This window comes from Choloepus didactylus, chromosome 4, assembly GCF_015220235.1.
Source record: "Choloepus didactylus isolate mChoDid1 chromosome 4, mChoDid1.pri, whole genome shotgun sequence".
NCBI classification, from domain to species: Eukaryota; Metazoa; Chordata; class Mammalia; order Pilosa; family Megalonychidae; genus Choloepus; species Choloepus didactylus.
In genome coordinates this window covers 97989709-98009094 of record NC_051310.1, presented here as the reverse complement: position 1 = coordinate 98009094, position 19386 = coordinate 97989709, and the positions used below count along the sequence as shown (strand labels likewise).

Sequence of the window (19386 nt, the reverse complement as noted above, 5' to 3'; positions counted from 1 at the left end):
CTTTAAATGGCTTACAATAAGAATGTCCTTCCTAGGAGTCTGGAATGTTGATAATCTTTGACTTCCTACACATATAGCAGACTTGTTTTTGCAAGCATTGCTCCCCAAATGGCTGATATTTGTCTTATTACTTGAAATCCTGATGAGTGCATTTCTTTTCTACCCTTTTTGATGAAGTTTGTTATTTCAGTGGAGCAGAAGTGCTGCAAGATGACCTCTGAGGGTCAAATTCCATAATTTACTCCTATTTCAGGTTCCCAAGTCTGTCCAGAAGACTCAATTGAATTAAGTATTCTTTACTGGACATTTAAAAAAAATGTCCATTTGTTGAGTGCAAGGTTAAAATAGAAAAGATAGAAATGTGACTGGATGCCTGCTCATTCTCTGCCCAGGATAAAAGATTCTTGAGGTCTTTGCTTCTGCTTGAGATAGATGTGGCTTATTGGTAACTCCTCCGCCATATGTTGGTCATGCTGATCTGTGACTTTTCCAACCCCATACTGAGCATAGCTGAAGGAGTAGAGTTGGCTCTTAGATGTCATCTTAACAGGAGAAATACAACAACAATCACAGCAGCCCTGATCTGCCATCAAAATTCAAAACTTCCCTTCCCTTCCCAGCTTCTGTCCATCGGAGTAAAACCCAACTTCTTACTTGCCCCTGCTACAAGGGAAGAGGGAGAGAGAAAGGAAGGGAGGTTTGGCCAATGCAAGGGCATGAACATCTCTCATAGGGTTGTTTTCTCAGAGGAGATTTAACTGCTATTGACCTGGTTAAATTATAATTATCTTATTGACAGGGACACAGTCACAGATTAAAAGCATCCTCTCAGCTAGGTGTCATTGACTAGCACAGAGTTGTTTTTGTTAGAGTGATGTTGTCATGCTGCATGTGTAGACCAATAAGGTCCTGAACGTGGTGGAAAAGGTGAGACAAGGCAGCTGCATGAAGGGGAGACAGCAGTGCCTCGCTGATGACCAGGGAGAGGAAGGCTGTGCAGGTAATGTTTGTTCTGCTAGGACTTGAGCACATGGGCTTTGTGTCCTTTGCCTACTTCTCTACTAAGACACATCTTAAAATTATTTCTTGGTTCACAGCTTACATCGATTCTCTATTGGACTGTCCTTCTTGGCTGTAAGCTTGAGGGCAGTGCCTGATGTGGTATCTGATACAAGATAGAGGCCCTGAAAACCTTCGCAGAAGGAAGGCAGGGAGTTTTGGCCTCAAGACTTAAAAAAGTGAGGTTCTGCTGATGGAGAGAATGGAAGTCAGGTTGACAAATGGTTTGAGAGGGAAAATTGAATTCGGTTTTAGAATATAGAGTTTGAGGTTAACTGCAAAACCTCCAAGTACAAGTATGCCAAGAAGTGGTTGAAGATCATATAATCATGTACTCTCAGCAAAGTCTAGGCCATTTATACTAATCCTGTATTCACATTTGGAATCCTTATGATACAAGACTCCCAAATTTGGCTTAGAATACTCATACAGGCATGTAGCTCTAGTTTACAAGTCAAAATTTTAAAAACATAGACCGTCCTGACTCTTAATTCTCTTCTACTCTTCAAAAACTGCCTCCCTGGAGATTGTCTTATTCTTGGATCTATCATCTGAAGTACTACAGTCTGCTTCTAACCTTGCTTCCTGGTGCCTGTTCAAACCCAGCTTCTAAGGGACTCTGCCTTCCACTGTCTTCTTTAGAATTCACTCTCAGGATCGCCCACATTTGCCAGCTGGTCTCGAAAATGTTGAAGGGCTCTGAGATCTACAGGGTCTGCCCACTTCACTGGCCCAACCAGCCTCCCCTCTCACCTGTTCTCCAGGCATGGCTGGCCAATTTTATTCCAGAATCCAGACTGAAGAACAGGCTAGGGTGCCCATAAAAAAATAGATGAACTCTTAATGTCATTTATATGATCAAACCAGATAGACAAATCCATTGCAAACTCCTAAGTCAAAGACCTTCCCATCCCAGAAGCTCCTTGGAGGTTTTCTCTCTTGTGAGAGCTCAGGGCCAGGATGAAAAAACCCAAAGGAAACAGAGCCAAGGGACTACAGGTGCCAGTTACCAGCTGTCCAACCTCAATTCGAGATGTAAATAGCCTTGGGCCCTCTGTCCTGGCTTCTTCATGGTAGTTCCCCCTCTCTTTTTTGTTTGATTCATTGGGATCTGCCTGATCTTCCAGGGTATTGGTTGGGACCGTGATGTTTTTCTCAACTTGGGTGATCCCTTCTGCTTTAGTGACACAGAGAAATAATCAGAATTGGGAATGAAGTGTCTTAATTCCCCATACTTTCCTCTCCTCCCTGCAGATGACCTCAAAGGCAGTCAGGCAGTCTGGCCAGGCCGGTGGAGGGCACTGGTGTGTGAATCCAGCACTCATCTTCCTTCCGTCTGCTCATCCGGAGCTCTGTCTACACCTGCTATGTGCTGGGGCCTATTCTGGATGGTGTATAGACAGTGGTGAATTCTGCATTCCCTCTCCCCAGACTGTGTCCCACTCTGCCCATCTTACTTTATATCCTCACAAGAATCCAATGTCATGATCACCCCACCAAGCATTGGGCACTGGTCAGGGTACCTACACAGTGGAATTTTTCTGAAGAAAATTTTCTGCTGCCACCATCCCCTTTCCCCCCAAATAATGACAACAGCAGAAGCAGAACCCTAAGCCCGTATTTTCCCTAAGAGGCCAGTAGCTTTTGTATCTGTGAATAGCAGGCCCTTCTGTCCTCTCGGCTCCTTTCTTCTGGAGGGTCTGGTTCTCTCTGCTGCAGGTGAGCTGCTGGGAACAACAGGGCTGTGGCCGTGCTAAATGGAGTATTTATCACCATACTCTTTCCCACTTGGGTTTCCCATGGCCTGGTCAGGAGGGATAAGGTCCAACCCCCTCTCACCCCCGTAGATCGGGGCAGCCCCTTCCAGTCAGCCATTTCCCTCGGAAATCCCCATGTTTTTTCCCCAGTGAGGCTTCCCTTCAGGATCCTGAAAATGGCACTGATGCGGCCCTGGCTCCTTTGAGCCTGTCCTGGCCTCTGAGGCCAGCTGTTCAGAACATCCCCCAGGACACCGATTCCAGGGACAGTTCACACTGGGGGTGCAGCAAACAGGACAGAGGGACAGATTGAAGTAGCTTGAATAGAGGTCTTACAGACAAGGCTTACATCCCTCTCTTTAGTGTTTGGTCTTCCCATGTCCCCATGTCCCCATGTCCCTATGTCCCTATGTCTCTATGTCTCTTCACCTGGGCATTTCCCCCTTGGGCCTCGTGGACAGGAGACTCCCTTTTCTTGGTACAAGGCCCCTGTCTGCATCCTGCCCAGCTGTTTTTCCAGCCTCCACAGCTGTCATCCCTGCTCTGCAGGTCTCTACAGCTCCTTCTCCACCCCTTTCCACATGGTTGTCGTTAGCTGCTGCTGGCCGCTGGGTCTCTCCAGGTCTTCCCACACCCATGCTGGGCACGCCGGATGGCTTCCTGGAGGGGAACATGCAGCTGCAGCCACACAGTGGAAGCCATGCTCCCGGGTGACTGGCCACCCAGGGGTCTCTGCCCAGGGCCTCTCTTCTTCCTCTGCTTTTGGGACAAGCTTAGGTGTATCAGCCTCTGACCCCTCCTCAAATGGCCTGATGGAAGTGAGTGACAGACCTTGTGTGGGTTTTGCTCAGCCGAGAACCAATGCTGCTCTTTCATGAAAGCTTAGCCTCAAAGACTTGGGGGTTCTCAATAGGTAAAAGTGCAGTGTTTGTTTCCCATTCAGCTGCTGCTCCCTGAAGGGTGCCAACTTAGATGAAATATGCATACTGCACCAGGCCTTCACTGGCTTCTCTGGGGTGCACTGGGAGGGCAGGGCCCTGCCAGTTGCTCAGTGGAACTGGAGGTACTCTTGGCGTCTCCTGAGATCCTCCTGGCCCTGGTGCTTAAACCTACTTGCTTAGATTTGAGGTTGGCAAGTTATGACCAGTGGGACACATCTGGCCTGCCACCTGTATTTGTATGGCCATAAGCCGAGTTTAACATTTTTAAATGGTTGGAAAAAAAAATCAAAAGAAGGATGATAACGTCGTCCCACATGAACATTAAATGAAGTTCAAATTTCAGTGCCCATAATAAAGCTTGTGGGAACACAGCCTCACCCATTCATTTACTATTTTCTTGTGCAGTCATCATAAAATAATAAAGAGCACACCTGGGAAATGGTGGCAGTGATGTCTCTGTCACGGCCAGCTGAGGGTTAATGAGCCTGCTTAGGGCCTGGCACCTCCTTGGGGCTCAGTAGACACTTTGTCAGTCATGCCCCCTCCCCCTCCTATGACTCCCACCCTCCCCTCTGAGAAAAGTTTGCTCCATCATGGGTGGTTAACGATCTCACAACTGCCAGAAGTCTTCTGTTCCACCACCCTGACTATCCTTCAGTTCCCACTGTCCTGGTCTGGTCATTTATTTTCAATTAAATGACTTCTGCTTTTTTTTTCTTTTTCTTTTTTTTTTTTTTTTTACCCTGATCATAACAGTATTGTATACTAATTTTTTAAAATTTAGAGATTATATAGAAAATGTAATCTTGCCATCCACACATTAGCTATGTTATTTTTTAGTGAATTTACCTGGGACCCACACACGCATGTGCTCTCACTGTTCTCTTTCTCGCACCTTGTGTACATGTATTAGAGGTACACTGAATTAATTCAGTTTGCTAAGCTGCTAAGCGTTGAAGTCAGTGTTTGGTTGAGATTGAAGTTGAAGCCTAATATCATTGGGTGAAATTCTGTCATTTTATCAAAAATAGGTATTGTCACTATTCTATTACTGATGAAGAGTAGTCACATTGTGCAAGCTTGGCATCCAGGTCAGGAACAGTGGTGCTGGCCCTGTCCTCTGGAAGATGGCTTCTGCACTCAGGTGCCACGATTGTGATGTGGAATAGACACGCATTTACAACTGAGGTTGGTGGAAAAATGACATACGTTGGGTACTTCGTATTTCTCTAACGTTTTCTTCTTTCCTCTGTTCTGCTTTATTGATTATGCCTGGATTGACGATGATTTATTATAGATGTTAAACGTGATTACAAGTGTTATCTGTGAGTACTAGTTTTTCCTCATGAATTTTTAAGGTAGCAAAATTGACAGTTGGCTAGTTATTTATCCTAGTAAAGATATAGAAACTCCCAAATAATACTTTTTCTTGAAAGATGCATGGTCTAAAAAGAAATAAAATTAAAAAAAAAACCTTAGCAGTTGTTTAATGTTATGGAAGCCAGGACACCAAACAATTCCACAAAAATATGAATTGTGATCTAATCTAATCTAATCTCTTATTCTGCTTGTATTATTATTTACAGTTCTATACACATTTCTTGGCTCAAAAAAGATATGTCTTCCTAAAGTAGCAACCAAATATATTCTCTCTTAATATTTGTATTATTTCCCTATTTCTTTTTCATTTAACTATTTGAAAGTTCATAATAATTGGTTTTGCACATAAAGTTAATAGCTTTCACAGTATGGTCATGGATTATTGCACATTTTACTCTGGCAGTAATATATTTATATTTATAAACCATCTGATTGGTTGAATTGAAACATGTATCAGACATGCTAGGAGGTTTTCAATCTAAGTACATCAGTCTGGTACATCGAGAATGCATATCCATAATAGAAAGTAAATACTCAGTCTTGAGCAATAAATTCATACTGTGTGCCTTGTTTGTTATGATGATATTGCTATGCTGATTAGAGATGATGGTGACCAGTATCATTGATTATGCACAAGTTCAGAGATTCCAAAATGTTGCCGAAGGAGGTGTTGGATGTCTGTCCTTTCCCAGGCTGAGGCATTCATTCAGAAGCCTTCAACCTTGTGGCTGAAGCTGAACTTTGATGGATTCCTGATAAACATTTATTTGCATATAAGAATGTGTATCCTGCTCTGTTTACTTACCCTTAGCATTTTCCTGAGACTTCCTTTGAAATCATGATATTGAATGGCTGGCGACTTTTATCTCTATGAGTGTCCTATAATTTATTAGCTTTTCTCTTTCTGCCAGGTGTTTTAGCCCCCTTGGTTTCTGTTCAGCTTCACTCTGTATCTGGACAACCAGCATACATCAGGGTCATTCGGGGTCATTCCTTTTTTCCTTGCCCTTCATATCTGTGGCCCACATTGTGCAGTCTGCAGCAGTCGAGAAAAGGTCTCTTTCCTTTTGTACATGAAGGTCCCTCCGGTTTTTGATGACAATTTCATCTCTGCTTCTGTCTCAAGGTGTCCAGCAGCCACTCCTCAATGTAGAGATTGAATCCCTCATCATCCATGTGGCTTTCTTACATTTTTGAAAGTGGAGAATCAGAACCCTGAGCTCAGGCTCCACCACTGCCACCCACACTCTGCACGTCCTCCTGTGACGTCTGTCTGGCTGCACTGGCTCCAGGTTCCATCGTCGTAGGCCCTCCAAGACCTCCTGTGGGGTGGCCTGTCCACTGACAGTGAGCCTTCCAGCCAAGGGGTTTCTGGTCTGTCTTTTGCAGGGCTGAGGACTCCCCACTTTCCTCTAGTGGTCTCTGACTGTTGGGTTTGGTTCCAGCTTGAGCTGGGTGCTGGGTGTATGATCCTGCTGTGGTTAGAGCTGTGGACACTTGTTCGTGGTCTCTCACAGAGTGGGGGCAGCCGAGCGTGGCGTTCACCCTTGCTGTTTTGCCCCAGAATCTAAATCATCATCCAACAGTCTTTCCTCATTACCTGTCTTCTTGCTGGATCTGTGTTGTTTTCCTCTCTTTTGTAAAGTCCAGTACAGGGATGCTGGTGCTTCAGTGCGCACGTTGGGGAAGGAAGCTGGAGTTGGGGGGGCTTGGACACTAGTAGACACTGCCATACTAGTGGGTTGAAGTGTTAGTGTCCATGGTCCAGAGGGCCCACCCCAGTGCCGGACAAGGCTCTGCCTAAGCCCCCATCCATGACCGAGGTGGGCGGGCCTTACCAGGCTGCCTTGGAGCTGGTTCCAATGCCCTGCTGCTGCGGAAGGGTCCAGGCTGGAGGCACTGGCAGATGACGCAGGACCTGGTCCCTTTCTCCTTTCTCAGCAACACTAGCTGCCCTCTTCCCATTTCTGCCACTTTCTGCTCTGTTGCGGATCCTGCTGGTAGATCGGGGATATCTTACAGAGAATCACAGGCTGATGAAAACCCACCTAAGATCCAGAGGGTCAGAAACCCGTTAATGCCCTGACTCCCAGGCTAGTGATTGCTCTGTCCTTTGTGCTGTAGAAAGCCCACCCCACTGAGGGCCCTTGGGAATCCTGTGCCTTGTCTTCCTTCCAGAAGTGGAAGGGACCCTCTCTCGTTTGCACTTCAAGGAGAATCCTTTAGAGTTTTTTACTGAAATATTTTGAAAACAATCTACATCTTTCAAATGTATATTTGTTATGGTTGCCCCTGAAATTCGTGTCACCGTTTTTTTTTTCAGAACCTAAGCAGTTAATGGTAGAGATTTTGCTGCAAATAAATTGATCAGTATGCAAGACAGTTGTCACGGCTGAATCATGGTCCACAGTTAAGGTAAACAGATCTGTGATGACATTTTCTGAGCAGAATACCAATGCAACTACATTTCCTCCCAGAGGTTTCTGACATTTCTTCTACACGGATAACAGATTCTCCTAAGAAGGTGTTGGTCAGAAGGAAGAACGAGCTTTGTTTAATCCCTCTGAAAAGGTAGGGCTATGATATTTGATGTTCCTTTCTGTGAAAAGAATTGTTCTAAGAGAGATGGATATTAAGGAGAATGTTTTTCCTTGGATAGCTGCCTTCCTTCGCCCCTACCCCCACCCCCCAGCCATGGAGAAAGCCTTTTGATTTTTAGTTTATTTGAATGATCATTAAAATATTCTATGTTGTTGTATTGTGAAAGTTGGCATGCGATACATTTTTTTTTTCCCAACATGAAGATCAAGGAATATTTTTCTTATTTGGATTCACATGAAATAGTGGGGAGAACAAAATGCCTTTATTTATCCCTCATGCTCCTTTCATCTGCAGTGCTCTCAAGTTTCACATTTTTCCAGGTTATCACTGCCTACACGGTATTTTACAAATTCTTCACAGCATGCCTGTATTTGAAATGTGTAGCAGTCTGTAGCCAGATACTGCACTGTAAGCCAGATATGCCTTTGGTATTATAGTGCATCTTTAAAATCCTTAGCTTGTACTGATTTTAAAATGAGCTCAAAATCTCATTCCAACTTTGTCCAGGAGCAGGCAGTCATTGCATCCTTATGTATAATGGGAGACGGTTTCCTTTGGAAATATTTGCGTTTGGGGTTACATTGCTGTGGATAGAGAAATTTCTGCTTGCTTGTGCACTTGCCATAGGTTGTGACCAGGGATCCTGAGCAGAGATCTATACAAGAAGGTTTTATTTGAGGTGGGGGACTTGTAGGGAGTAGCAGTTGGGGTAAAAGGCCAGAAAGTTCCGGTGACTAGAATTGAACAAGAGAGCGTACTCCTCAAAGGGGTAAGGGGGATGAAAGATTGTGCTCAGAATTTCTGTGGCATCCAAGGGAACACATTTAGGAAAGGGTCATCATTTATATAGGGCTTCATTCCTCCCAAAGTATTTCCACAGTCTGTGGCCAGGTTAGTGCAGGTGTGGCCTCCTCCTCCATGAAGCCGCCTCAGATGCTCCCTGGTGTCCCCACAGCACAGTGTCCAGTCCTCTCTCATAACGTGTATCTCTCAGTATGAAATTACCCAGACACGTCTCCATCCCGTTCAAGACAGCCCATCAGAGGGCAGGATCATGTCCTTTCATCACAGACCATTGTTCAGCCTCTAGCACAAGTTACAAACCTTGCACATGCTTCTTGGATTTGAAACGGGACCCCATTTCTTACAGCAGCCTCTGCGGAAGGAAGTAATAGCCCGATGAACCCCAGTTTTTAGATGGAGAAACTGTGGGTCAGATGGTGGTGATGCCAGAACTAGAACCAGACGCCTATTGCACGCTTGGTCCTCTGAATAACCGGATGGAGAAGGGTGTGAATGCTTGTGCCTCTGCCTTGCTGCGGAAGTCCCCGTGAATCAGGCTTGTGTGGCATTGTAGATATAAGTGTGCAACTGATCCAGCCATATTTTTCTTCCTCCTCCAGAAAATGTTTGCCCCATGCAGTCACCGTGTAGGTGGATCAGGCGACTGAGGTTTTTTAGAATCTTCCCTTTTTGGGTTCTGACGCTGACACATTGTGTATTTTGGGGCGGTGACATCATCTCTTCACCTCCTGAGCGCCGTCCTTGCGGCTTCCTCCCCACTGTCACTGTCTTCCTTCAGTCCCTGTCGCTTCTACCTGGACTGCTGTGACCTTCACTCACTCACAGGAGAGGTGCAGGTACAACAGGGAAGAATCACCGGGTCCACACCTAGCCTAGTGGGGGTAGGGGTGTCAGTTGACCAGGGACAGGCCTCCTTGAGAGAGGGATGTTTGAACAGACTCTAAAAGCTTGTTAGGAGTTAATTAGGTGAAGAGAGGGCAAAGAGCTTTCTTGCCAGAGGGCATAGAATGTGCAAAGGTCCTGGGGTGGGAGGGAATGGGCATGTTCAGTAATGGATGGGACAAAGTGGCTGGGACCCATAGAGGTGGGCAGTGGCCTGACCATGCAGGACCTGGCTGGTCATAGCAGGGAGCTTGGCGTTTGTGCCAAGAACAAAGAAAAGCCATTAAAGGTTGAAAGCAAGAGCTGGCCTGATCAGATCTGGCTGCCATATGGGGAAGGCACTGGAGGGGAAAGAGCTGATACAGGGAGCCCAGTGGGAAGGTCCTGAGGTCAGCCAGCAGCAGGACCCAGAAGACAGAAAGGCCTCAGGCGGTAAGAGCAGGGCATGGCAACTGGGGGCCATCAGCAAAGAGAAGGTATGTCAAAGTCCTGGATGGAATCACCAAGGGGAGAGGATGGAAGGAGAGGAGAAGGCTGCACAAGGAGCCCTGAGGTCTGCTAGAAGAGGAGGAGCTAGCAGAGGAGAAGGGGATGGTTGGGGCCTGTGAGGCCAGAGGCGAGGGGATGTGGCATCTGGAAACCCAGGAGAGAAGAGTGTGGGATGGGGGTACAGGGGGCTGCATCTCATGCTCTGGGGGCAGAGAAGTGACGATCTGCCTTCATCAGCGCTGGCCCCATGATGGCGGAGCTCTCCATTGGGGTGACGGGACAAAGTCCGACTAGAGGATCGAAGGGAGAATGGGAGGAGGGGACATGATCCGATTGTGAGGTGAGACAGCTCTTTCATGGAATTTCTCTGCATGAAGGGAGCAGAGTACTTTCCCATAGTTCCAGACTTTTACTTGTGCAAGTGAAAACTCTGCATCTGTCTTGAAGACTGCATTGAGTTTTGATGGGGGGCATTCTCGTCAGTGGAATGCGTCAATGTTTCCTTCATCTCCTTCCTGTTGAACTGCTTGGCTTGCCCGTTAGGAAATGGGGTAGAGCGGGGATGAATGGCTCGTCCAAGGGTTTCCGGGGCTCACTTGCTGGCCCCAAGTGAGCCTTCTGAGGGCCCGTGAGGGGCTGTGGGGACCTGGGGCTGTGACGGGTGCCGCACGCTTCCCTGCATGGGTGAAGATCCCCATTGGTGATGGAGAAGCAGTTGCTGATTGGGGAGGTCAGGGGCAGTGTGGAGGATGCAGTAGAGGGGTGGAAGCACGCAGCTCAGGACCCAGCCCTGCAGTGGGAGGGGCTCAGGGCGTCTGCTGAGCCTGTGCCTGTGATGTCAGGGGGCCTGTAAGGGCAGAGCTCTGTGTGGCGAGGCAGTGGGAGGTGGGCACAGGAAGAGAATTGTGTCTCAGGTTGGCGAGGTTGGTGCCAGCCCCTCTTTGGATCCCTAATCTTCGTATCAACTTCATGAGATGACACCATTGTTGTCCCCATTTTATAAACAGAAAACGGGCACAGAGAGGTTAAGTTATTTACCCAAGAGTTATATCCAAGCACACACACACATACACACACATGAAGTGCCAGATTTGGGAGACATTCTTTTCTTAGGGGAAAGTAAAAGAGAGAAGAAAAATTACTTTTGCTCAGGACTGTGCCAGGCATAGACATAGGCCCTCTTCTTTAATCCTCACAGTAACCCTATGGCATCAGTATTTTTCTTATTTTACAGATGAACCATCTGCAGCTTAGAGGTTAAGTAGCTTGCCCATGACCCCGGAGCCAGATAGAGGTGACCCCAAAGCATGACCATTTTCCCCATGTTGCACAACGACCACCTGGGCCAGCGATTTAGAACCGTGACACTGGGGCATCTCCCGTTGACACTGGGGGGCAGTCTGCCAGGCTGTCCAGCCTCTGCCTGGGCACCACCAGGGGTGAGGAGCTCACCTCCAAGAGGACCCCACAGAGGCCAGAGGCCTCAGAGGTGCCCAGTCACCAAGCTGACCATGTAGATGGTGCATGTGCCCGACCGCTCTGTGCCCAGGTCCTCATCCGTACAGTGGGATGCCTCTACACCTACCTTGTAGGGCAGATGTAGAAGTAAAATGAGATGCATGTAGCAGAGTGCCTGGAACATAGTTAACATCCAATTTAAATTGTACTGTAGACAAAATGTTGCCATTATTAAGCCAGTCCATTCCATTGTTGGCCATTCTCATTATTAAAAGGGGTTTCTTCCCTGTCTCTGCTGCATCTCATTCATTGTTTGCTTCTAGTTCTTCCCTATATATGTTTTCTACCTTGTTTTCCACCTGGAAACTCCTTAATATACTTATTCACTTTTTGATCATTAAATTAACAAGTGTTCATTGAAAACAAAAGCTGGAATGTTCAACAAGAACCAAAAAGAACTTTTAGGAGAAAATAGAACCCACCTATAATCCCACTGCAAAAATAGCGAAGGTTTACACTTTGGTGTACGTCTGCCTGCCTTACACACACACACACACACACACACACACACACACACACCTACGTCTGCCTGCCTTACACACACACACACACACCTACGTCTGCCTGCCTTACACACACACACACACACACACACACACACACACACCCCTTCCACCTCCAGGATCCTCAGGTAAGACATTGACAGTGTAGGATCTATGGGTAAATGCTGAGTTGTCCTCTACAAAGGCTGTGCCCCCACACAGTCCCAGCTGCAGGATGTGATCACAGCTGCATTGTCACCCTATGGTGTGATTTCCATGGTGTGCTTTCCTCTCTGCACAATCAGGTTCCACTTTCCTTCATTTCTGAGTGAAGTACAGAAACCCTGGGGCAGATCAACCTTGTGCTCGGAGGGCTACAGCTACGTTCCATCTAAATGTGTGGTCATCTGTTGCTCCACTTTTTACCAGACCCTGCCTAGCGAGTGACCCTCCTCTAGCCACCTTCCCTGAGTAGAGGCACTTTGGGGGATGGCCCAGGGGCTGTGCTTGCTTATACTCGAGTCGTATAGAAAAGTTGCTGGTTTAGGAAGCAGGGTGTCACTTTTCCAAGGAAGGCTGACAGATCACATCGATGAATATGGACTTCGATTACAGAGAAGAGACCTGTTTTTCACTTTTGTTTGAACTTATTAAGAGTGGCTCCTAAAAAACATTAGGGAAATTATTTTAACCTTTAAAATGAAATTGAATTTCTTTGATTGCATCTTCCATTTGGTTTATTTGGTATCAGAAACACAATTTTACTTACCAAAATTGTATTTAATAAAATGAGACATCCATTCCTTAAATAAGCTTTAAAACGAAGGCCTAGAAGCATATTTCCTTGATATCATAAAGAATATCTGTCTTAAACCAGCAACTCATTCTGATTAATTTCAGGGACCAAACAAGGCTGTTTACCCTCACCATAATCACGATCATCTTTGTTATCATTGTTTATGTTTATTCTCCTCCAGGCACTGTGCTTAATTACATTATCCTTATTTATATTAATTATTAATTATTAATTATTTATTAATATTAATAAATAATATTAAATATAATAATAAAAATTAAATATTTATTAATTATTAATAAATAATTATTAATTGATATTAATACATATTAAGTATAATTACATTATCCTTAATTCTGAAACCAACCCTTCAAGGTAGATACTTTTGACATTTCATAGATGACACTTCAACATGGAGTGACACAGGCTCTCTCATGGCTAGAAAGTGGTTGAGTTGTGGTTTTAAACCAGTTATGCCTGATTGCAAAGCCCCCGTAGCCTTTCTCTTATCTCATTGTAGGTCATTAATACTGAATAGTGTTCTGGAAATTATGGCCAATGAAATAAGATACAAAAAGGAAATTAAAGGTTTATTTGAAGGAGATAAAGGGATCATTGTGTGCAGTCAATAAGATTTGTAAACTTAGGACATTTTAAAAAAATCAGTTAAAAATTATTAGAACAAATAAAAGAATTTGGTGAAATGGCAGGAGACATGATAATGACCTGAGAAACTCTTTAAACAGGATTGTAAATTTTGAAAGGATAATACGCAGAATTGTAAGAAAAGGGAGGACACCACCTACCTTACCATCAGGTCAAGTCAGTTGAAATCATTTATGACAAGTTTGTTATGGCTCAATTTCTTCATAGCTACAAACCAGTTAGAAAATAAGCTGGGAAAGATGATCCCATTCACACTAGTAGCAGTGATATTAGCACATAACACAACAACACATCACACTTACAAGAAAAAATACCTAGAAATAAAGCAAACAAGAAATTTGGGGTCCTATGTGATGTAAACTAAAAACCTTATTGAGCTAAAAGGGGAATCTTGAGTAAATTATAGGCATACGCTTATTCTTGGTAGAAATGTCAGTTTTCCCCATAATTAATTTGTAGATGCCAAGGTAATACAATTAATTGCCAAGGAGATTAAATTTTATATCTTAATTAAAGTATTCTAAAATTTAAATGAGAGGAAGAAGAAAGAATTCAGAAAGATAAGAGTAGTGAGAGAAACTTGCATTACTACAAATGTTATAATAGTGCAATGCTAGAGCAAGAACAGATACCTAGGTAATTGCCAAAGAAATGGATGTTCTAGAAGCAGACATTTTTTCTATGTACATATAGTATAGGTTAGAGGGAGCTTCAGAAAACTTACGGGGAAAGAAAGGACTCCTGAGTAAATAGGGTTGGGACAATTGACCTTGTCTTCTTAAAACTTTCTCTAGTTTTTAAAGGATTTTTCAATGTGAAAAGCAAGCAACAGATTGGAAAAAATATTATAAAATATTTTCAGTAAATATGACAGAGCTCTCATTTCTTTATTGTAAAAAGAGATAAGAAAAACTAAGACTCTCAGAGGAGAAATGGACACAAGATATACAAATGCAGTTTACAAAAGGAGAAATTTTACAGTTTACAGTTTACAAAACTACAAAGAGGCAGACCTTAATTAACGGTTTGTGATGGTACTGGAGATGGTAAACCTCCAGCCAACTTTCTGCCATTGCTTGTTTAGTCGCCTTTGTTGATGATGTGTATGAACCTCTCATTTTCAAATTAGGTTTCTGTATTTGAATATTAAGCCCCCTTGCTCCCCTCACCTTTTCCTGTAGTTCACTAGCCTTATGATATGTGCATATCACATATAAAGAATTTAGATATCTTTGTGCATATCTTCCTGCCATATCACCTTCATTAAGTGTACAGTTTCTCCCGGTAGAAACTACTTTTGTCACCTGTCTACTTGCACTTGATACCTTGCACCAAATTTGGAGGGTACTAGGATGGACACAGTGGGGTGTGTTAGAGGGAGGTAGGTTGTGGGTCTGCCTTTTGCTGAGCAGATGAGACTGACCCATAGGAGATAGCCAGGAGAGCAGAGTCGCATGCTGATGTGACAAAACGACTGCCTGCTCCTGGCCTGGCCACTCCCTCACGTGGGCACCTGTACAAGTCACCTGAGCTCTCTGCTTCGCTTCTCTCATCTGTCTGAAGAAGGGGTTGGACTTTCAGCATTCCTTACCTTTACCCTGCCAGCTGAGATTTGTGTTGCTTTACTTTAGTAACTTGTATTGCAATTGACAAAGGATGGACCTTCCTAGGTTTGCAGATGATGACTAAGAGCTGTTTCAGCCTGACATTTCTTTAAATCAAAGTCAGGAATGACTTTAAAGTACTTAAACTAGTGTTTTGTGGAACACTAGCTGTGCAGGTAATAAAAAAAAACATTTCCACAATTAAAGATGTTTGTGGTATGTTGGGTTAATCAAAGTTAAACAAGCTTGTTTATATAGGACTTCTCAATATATACATATTTTTACTGGAGCAGTTGTAGGTTTACAGAAAAATCATGAAAAAAGTACCGAGTTCCCATATACACCCCCATACAGTTTTCTTTATTATTAACATTTTACATTAGTGTGATACCTTTGTTGCAATTGATTTAACAATATTATTATAATTGTACTTATACCTATAGCCCATAATTTACATTAAGTTTCACTCTTTGTATTGTACAGTTTCAATAGGTTTTGTTTTTTTTCCTGGTAACATATGTAACTTGAAATTTCCCATTTTATCCACTTTCAAATATACAATTTAGTGGTTTTAATTACATTCACACAATTGTGCCTCCATCACCATCATCCATTGCCAAAACTTTTCTTTCACCCCAAACAGAAACTCTATACCAATAAAACATTAACTCCCCACGCCCTATACCCATTCTGCCCCGGTAACCTGTATTGTAGTTACTGATGTTATGAATATACATATTTTCCTTATTTCATGTAAGTAAGATCATATAGTATGATCTGGCTTATTTGGTGTCTGGCTTATTTCACTCAAACATGATGTTGTCAAGGTTCATCCATGTTGTCTCATGCCTCAGAACTTCATTCCTTTTTATGACTGAATAATATTCTGTTATATGTATGTAACACATTTTGTTTATCCATTCATCAGTTGATGGACACGTGGGTTGCTTCTACCTTTTGGCAATTGTGAATAATGCCACTGTGAACACCAGTGTACAACTACCTAGTCAAGTCCCTGCTTTCAGTTCTTTTGTGTGTGTACCCAGCAGTGGGATTGCCAGCCATATGGCAATTCTATATTTAATTTTCTGAGAAGCTGCAAAACTATTTTTCACAGTGGCTGCACCATTTTACATTCCCACCAACAATGTACGAGGGTTCCTGTTTCTCCACATCCTCCCCAACATTTATTATTTTTCAGTGTTTTAATTGTAGCTATTCTAGTGGATGTGAAATGGTATCTCATTGTGGTTTTGATCTATATTTCCCTCATGGTTAATGGTGATGATCATCTTTTCATGTGATTATTGACCATTTGTATATCTTCTTTGGAGAAATGTCTATTCAAGTCTTTTGCCCATTTTTAAATTGGGTTGTTTGTCTTTTTGTTGAGTTATAGGATTTCTTTATGTATTCTGGATATTAAACCCTTATCTGATAAGCGGTTTCCAAATATTTTCTCCCATTCTGTAGGTTGTCTTTTTACTTTCATGATGAAGACCTTTGATGCACAAAAATGTTTACATTTGGTGAGGGCCCATTAACCTATTATTTTCTTCTGTTACTTTTGCTTTTGGTGTGAAGCCTAAGAAACCATTGCTTAATACAAGGTACTGAAGATGCTTCCCTAGTTTTGGTTCTTCTGTTTAGGTCTTTGATCTATTTTGAGTTGATTTTTGTGTATGTTATGAGGTAGGGGTCCACTTTCATTCTTTTGAATATGGCTACCCCGTTCTCCCAGCTGAGTGGTCTTGGCTCCCTTGTTAAAAATCACTTGGCCATAGGTGTGAGGGTTTATTTCTGAACTCTCAATTTGATTGTATTGGTCTGTGTGTCTGTCCTTGTGCCAGTACCATGCTGTTTTGATTCCTATAGCTTTGTAATAAGTTTTAAAATCAGAAAGTGTGAGCCCTCCAACTTTGTTCTTCTTTTTCAAGAGGTTTTTGTCTATTTGGGATCCCTTAGCCTTTCAATATTTTTGAATGACTGTTGGAATATCCAAGAAGGGGAATAAGTTTGTAACTTTTTCTAAACTTTTTTGAGCATTGGAACCCCTTTCCTTGGGGAATCTTGAGGGACTAATATTCTACGGAACTTATTTTAGGAAGTTGTAACTTTCATTTTCTTCCATATTTGCTCGAGCAGTCATTCTGCTCTTTGGTTTTGGGACTTAATCAGCTTAGTGTACATTAGCCTCCATGTCAGAAAAAAATACAAAGTTTTTATCAGATGCAGGCATATGATAAGGCTGTCAGGTTATCACAGTTGATATTGCATAGCTGTCACAAATCCAGTAATTATCTTAAGTGGAGAGAATTACTTTAAGAAATGGATTTTTTCCTTGAGTACTTCTAATGTGTACATTAGTTAAAGGAAAAAAAAACTGTAATAGTTCTCAAATTTTTGTGAACTTAGCAGAAGAGATAAAGTAAACTTTGGTTATAGTGTTTTAGAATTCTTCACAAATGTTGAGTGGAATAATTCAAGTTGACCTTCAAATGTCCTTATTAAACACGATGTCTTTGGACATGACTAGTTGCCTCTCAACGACTCCTTTGTTTCTGCAAGAAGGCAGAGAGCAGAAACCTATACCATGTCTGCCACCGACATCACGGTGCATCATTTTCTGCTGACAGGGGCCGAGACTCCCGCATTTATCTCTGTCTTTGAAAAACATTTTTGTAGACTGTTTCTTCTCTTCTGCCCTGGGTAAGAGTTGGACTAATAAAAGTGAATACTGCAGAAGCCATTCCCAAGAACAATAAACAGAATCAGAGATGACGCTTGAAATATTTATCTTGCCATTCAAAGGTCTGTATAAAGGGTGCCTGCATTTAGGAAGCTTTCCAGAAAGTGAGAAGGAGAAACTTTTTAACTGTGTAGTTTCTTTGAAATTAGGGATGTTTGACATTGCCTTAATGAGCTTCCCAAAGTGACAAGCTTATGAGAAATAATATATTTGGACGGCAATGCTCAGAAAAGGTACTCGCATCAAATGCCAGACCTTCTTACTCTCTAAATTAATGTTTAGAAATATGCTGGGAACTCCTGGGAAGGTCTGGCCGTGGAGAGCCGTGCACTCTAGACTGGCCACTGGGCGGTTAAAATGCTTTTAACCCCTCTGGACCTCACTGTCCTCTTTGTGAGTAGAGGGGCCAAGCGGGGCTCTGACATTCAGGGGTTCTAAGTCCAGATTGGGGTATAGGTTAGGATGGGGAAACAAACATCCTGCTTGAAAACAAACATCCAGGGCCGGGGCACAGCATCTACAGACACTGCCACAGGGACTGACTCAGCGAGTTTGCCCTCATCTGGTAGTGTTGGTTCTTTCTCCCCAGGTCTGGCCGCGTCTTAACCTGTCTCTGGCTGACCAGGAGTCAGGAGTTCCTTATGAAACCTACTAAGCTGTGTGCTCTTTTTAACTACTCTTTCAAGAACCAAATATGGAGCACGGCATGCCCGGAGGCAGAGGACAGAGAGGAGAAAGACTCACCCTAGGCCATGTAATTGGAGATGGCCAGGGATGCCTGGGACCCAGGTCCTTGGGCTTTCCTCCCGTTGGTGCTTTTGGTACAGCCTGACAGCTTTCTGGATTGTTACAGGGCTTTTCTGCCATTGATAAAACCTCTTGTGCTTGCTGAATTCCAGAAATGGCTTCAGACATCCCTGGATCGGTGTCATTGCCCGTTGCCCCCATGGCGGCCACCGGACAGGTGAGGATGGCAGGGGCCATGCCCGCCCGCGGAGGAAAGCGGCGTTCTGGGTAAGCAACCTGAGTGTTTACGGGAATGAGACTTCATCAATGTTGAGCAACACTCTTGACCTGTTAGGAAAATATTGTTTCTCTCCCTCCTGTAGCATGATAGCTCAGCAGTTCGCATCCTGTTTAGATTTTGCAAGATCCCTAAATATGCACATGATTTGCCTCTAAGTGTTTTGGGCCTCAGCACCCAGCTGGGGATTTCTGTTTGTTTGTCCTTGAGTGAAGAATGTGCTTTGTGATCCTGCTGGGCCTTGCTCAGGCCATTTTCCAAAACGAGGGAGGGGGCCCACCCCGTTCCTGGCCCCCGCATACAAGTTTGAGGGCAGCCCTGCAGAGCTGGGCTCCAGCCACCTGGGGGCTGCAAAGGATCCGCCCTGATACCTTCCACCCCGTCCCATCTTTGGAAGGTGGTATGTTGGCACTCCTTTCACAGGAACTGGCTAAAGCCCAGCACCTAAAGGCCAAGCGGCTTACAGCCTATTGACTGTTTTTGACTGGACCAGAAAGACCTTCACTCTTGAGCAGATGGAACCAAAAACTGCACCTACTCATGACGTATAGAGTTTGTAACTATACACAGAACTAAAACACAAACAAAAAAATCCCTTAAGGAAAATATAACTGACCTTTTCAGACTCAATATA

The 19386-nt window shown here is 43.8% G+C and overlaps 1 protein-coding gene across 6 annotated transcripts in view; it reads left to right on the top strand.

The window, feature by feature from the left end:
* Nucleotides 1-19386, top strand: part of ARNT2 (aryl hydrocarbon receptor nuclear translocator 2) — a 214929-nt gene that overhangs the window by 37814 nt on the left and 157729 nt on the right. For 4 of the 6 annotated variants that reach the window (XR_005216382.1, XM_037833232.1, XM_037833235.1 and 1 more), the window contains exon 2: nt 18628-18742. Coding sequence is in view for 5 of the 6 variants with exons in the window: in XM_037833235.1 (XP_037689163.1) it covers nt 18628-18742 (115 nt within the window). In the remaining variant the exon portion in view is untranslated. Of the gene's footprint in view, nt 1-4919; nt 4946-9370; nt 9379-18627; nt 18743-19386 lie in introns of those variants that run through there. The other 2 variants (XM_037833234.1, XM_037833233.1) reach the window with 2 other exon arrangements.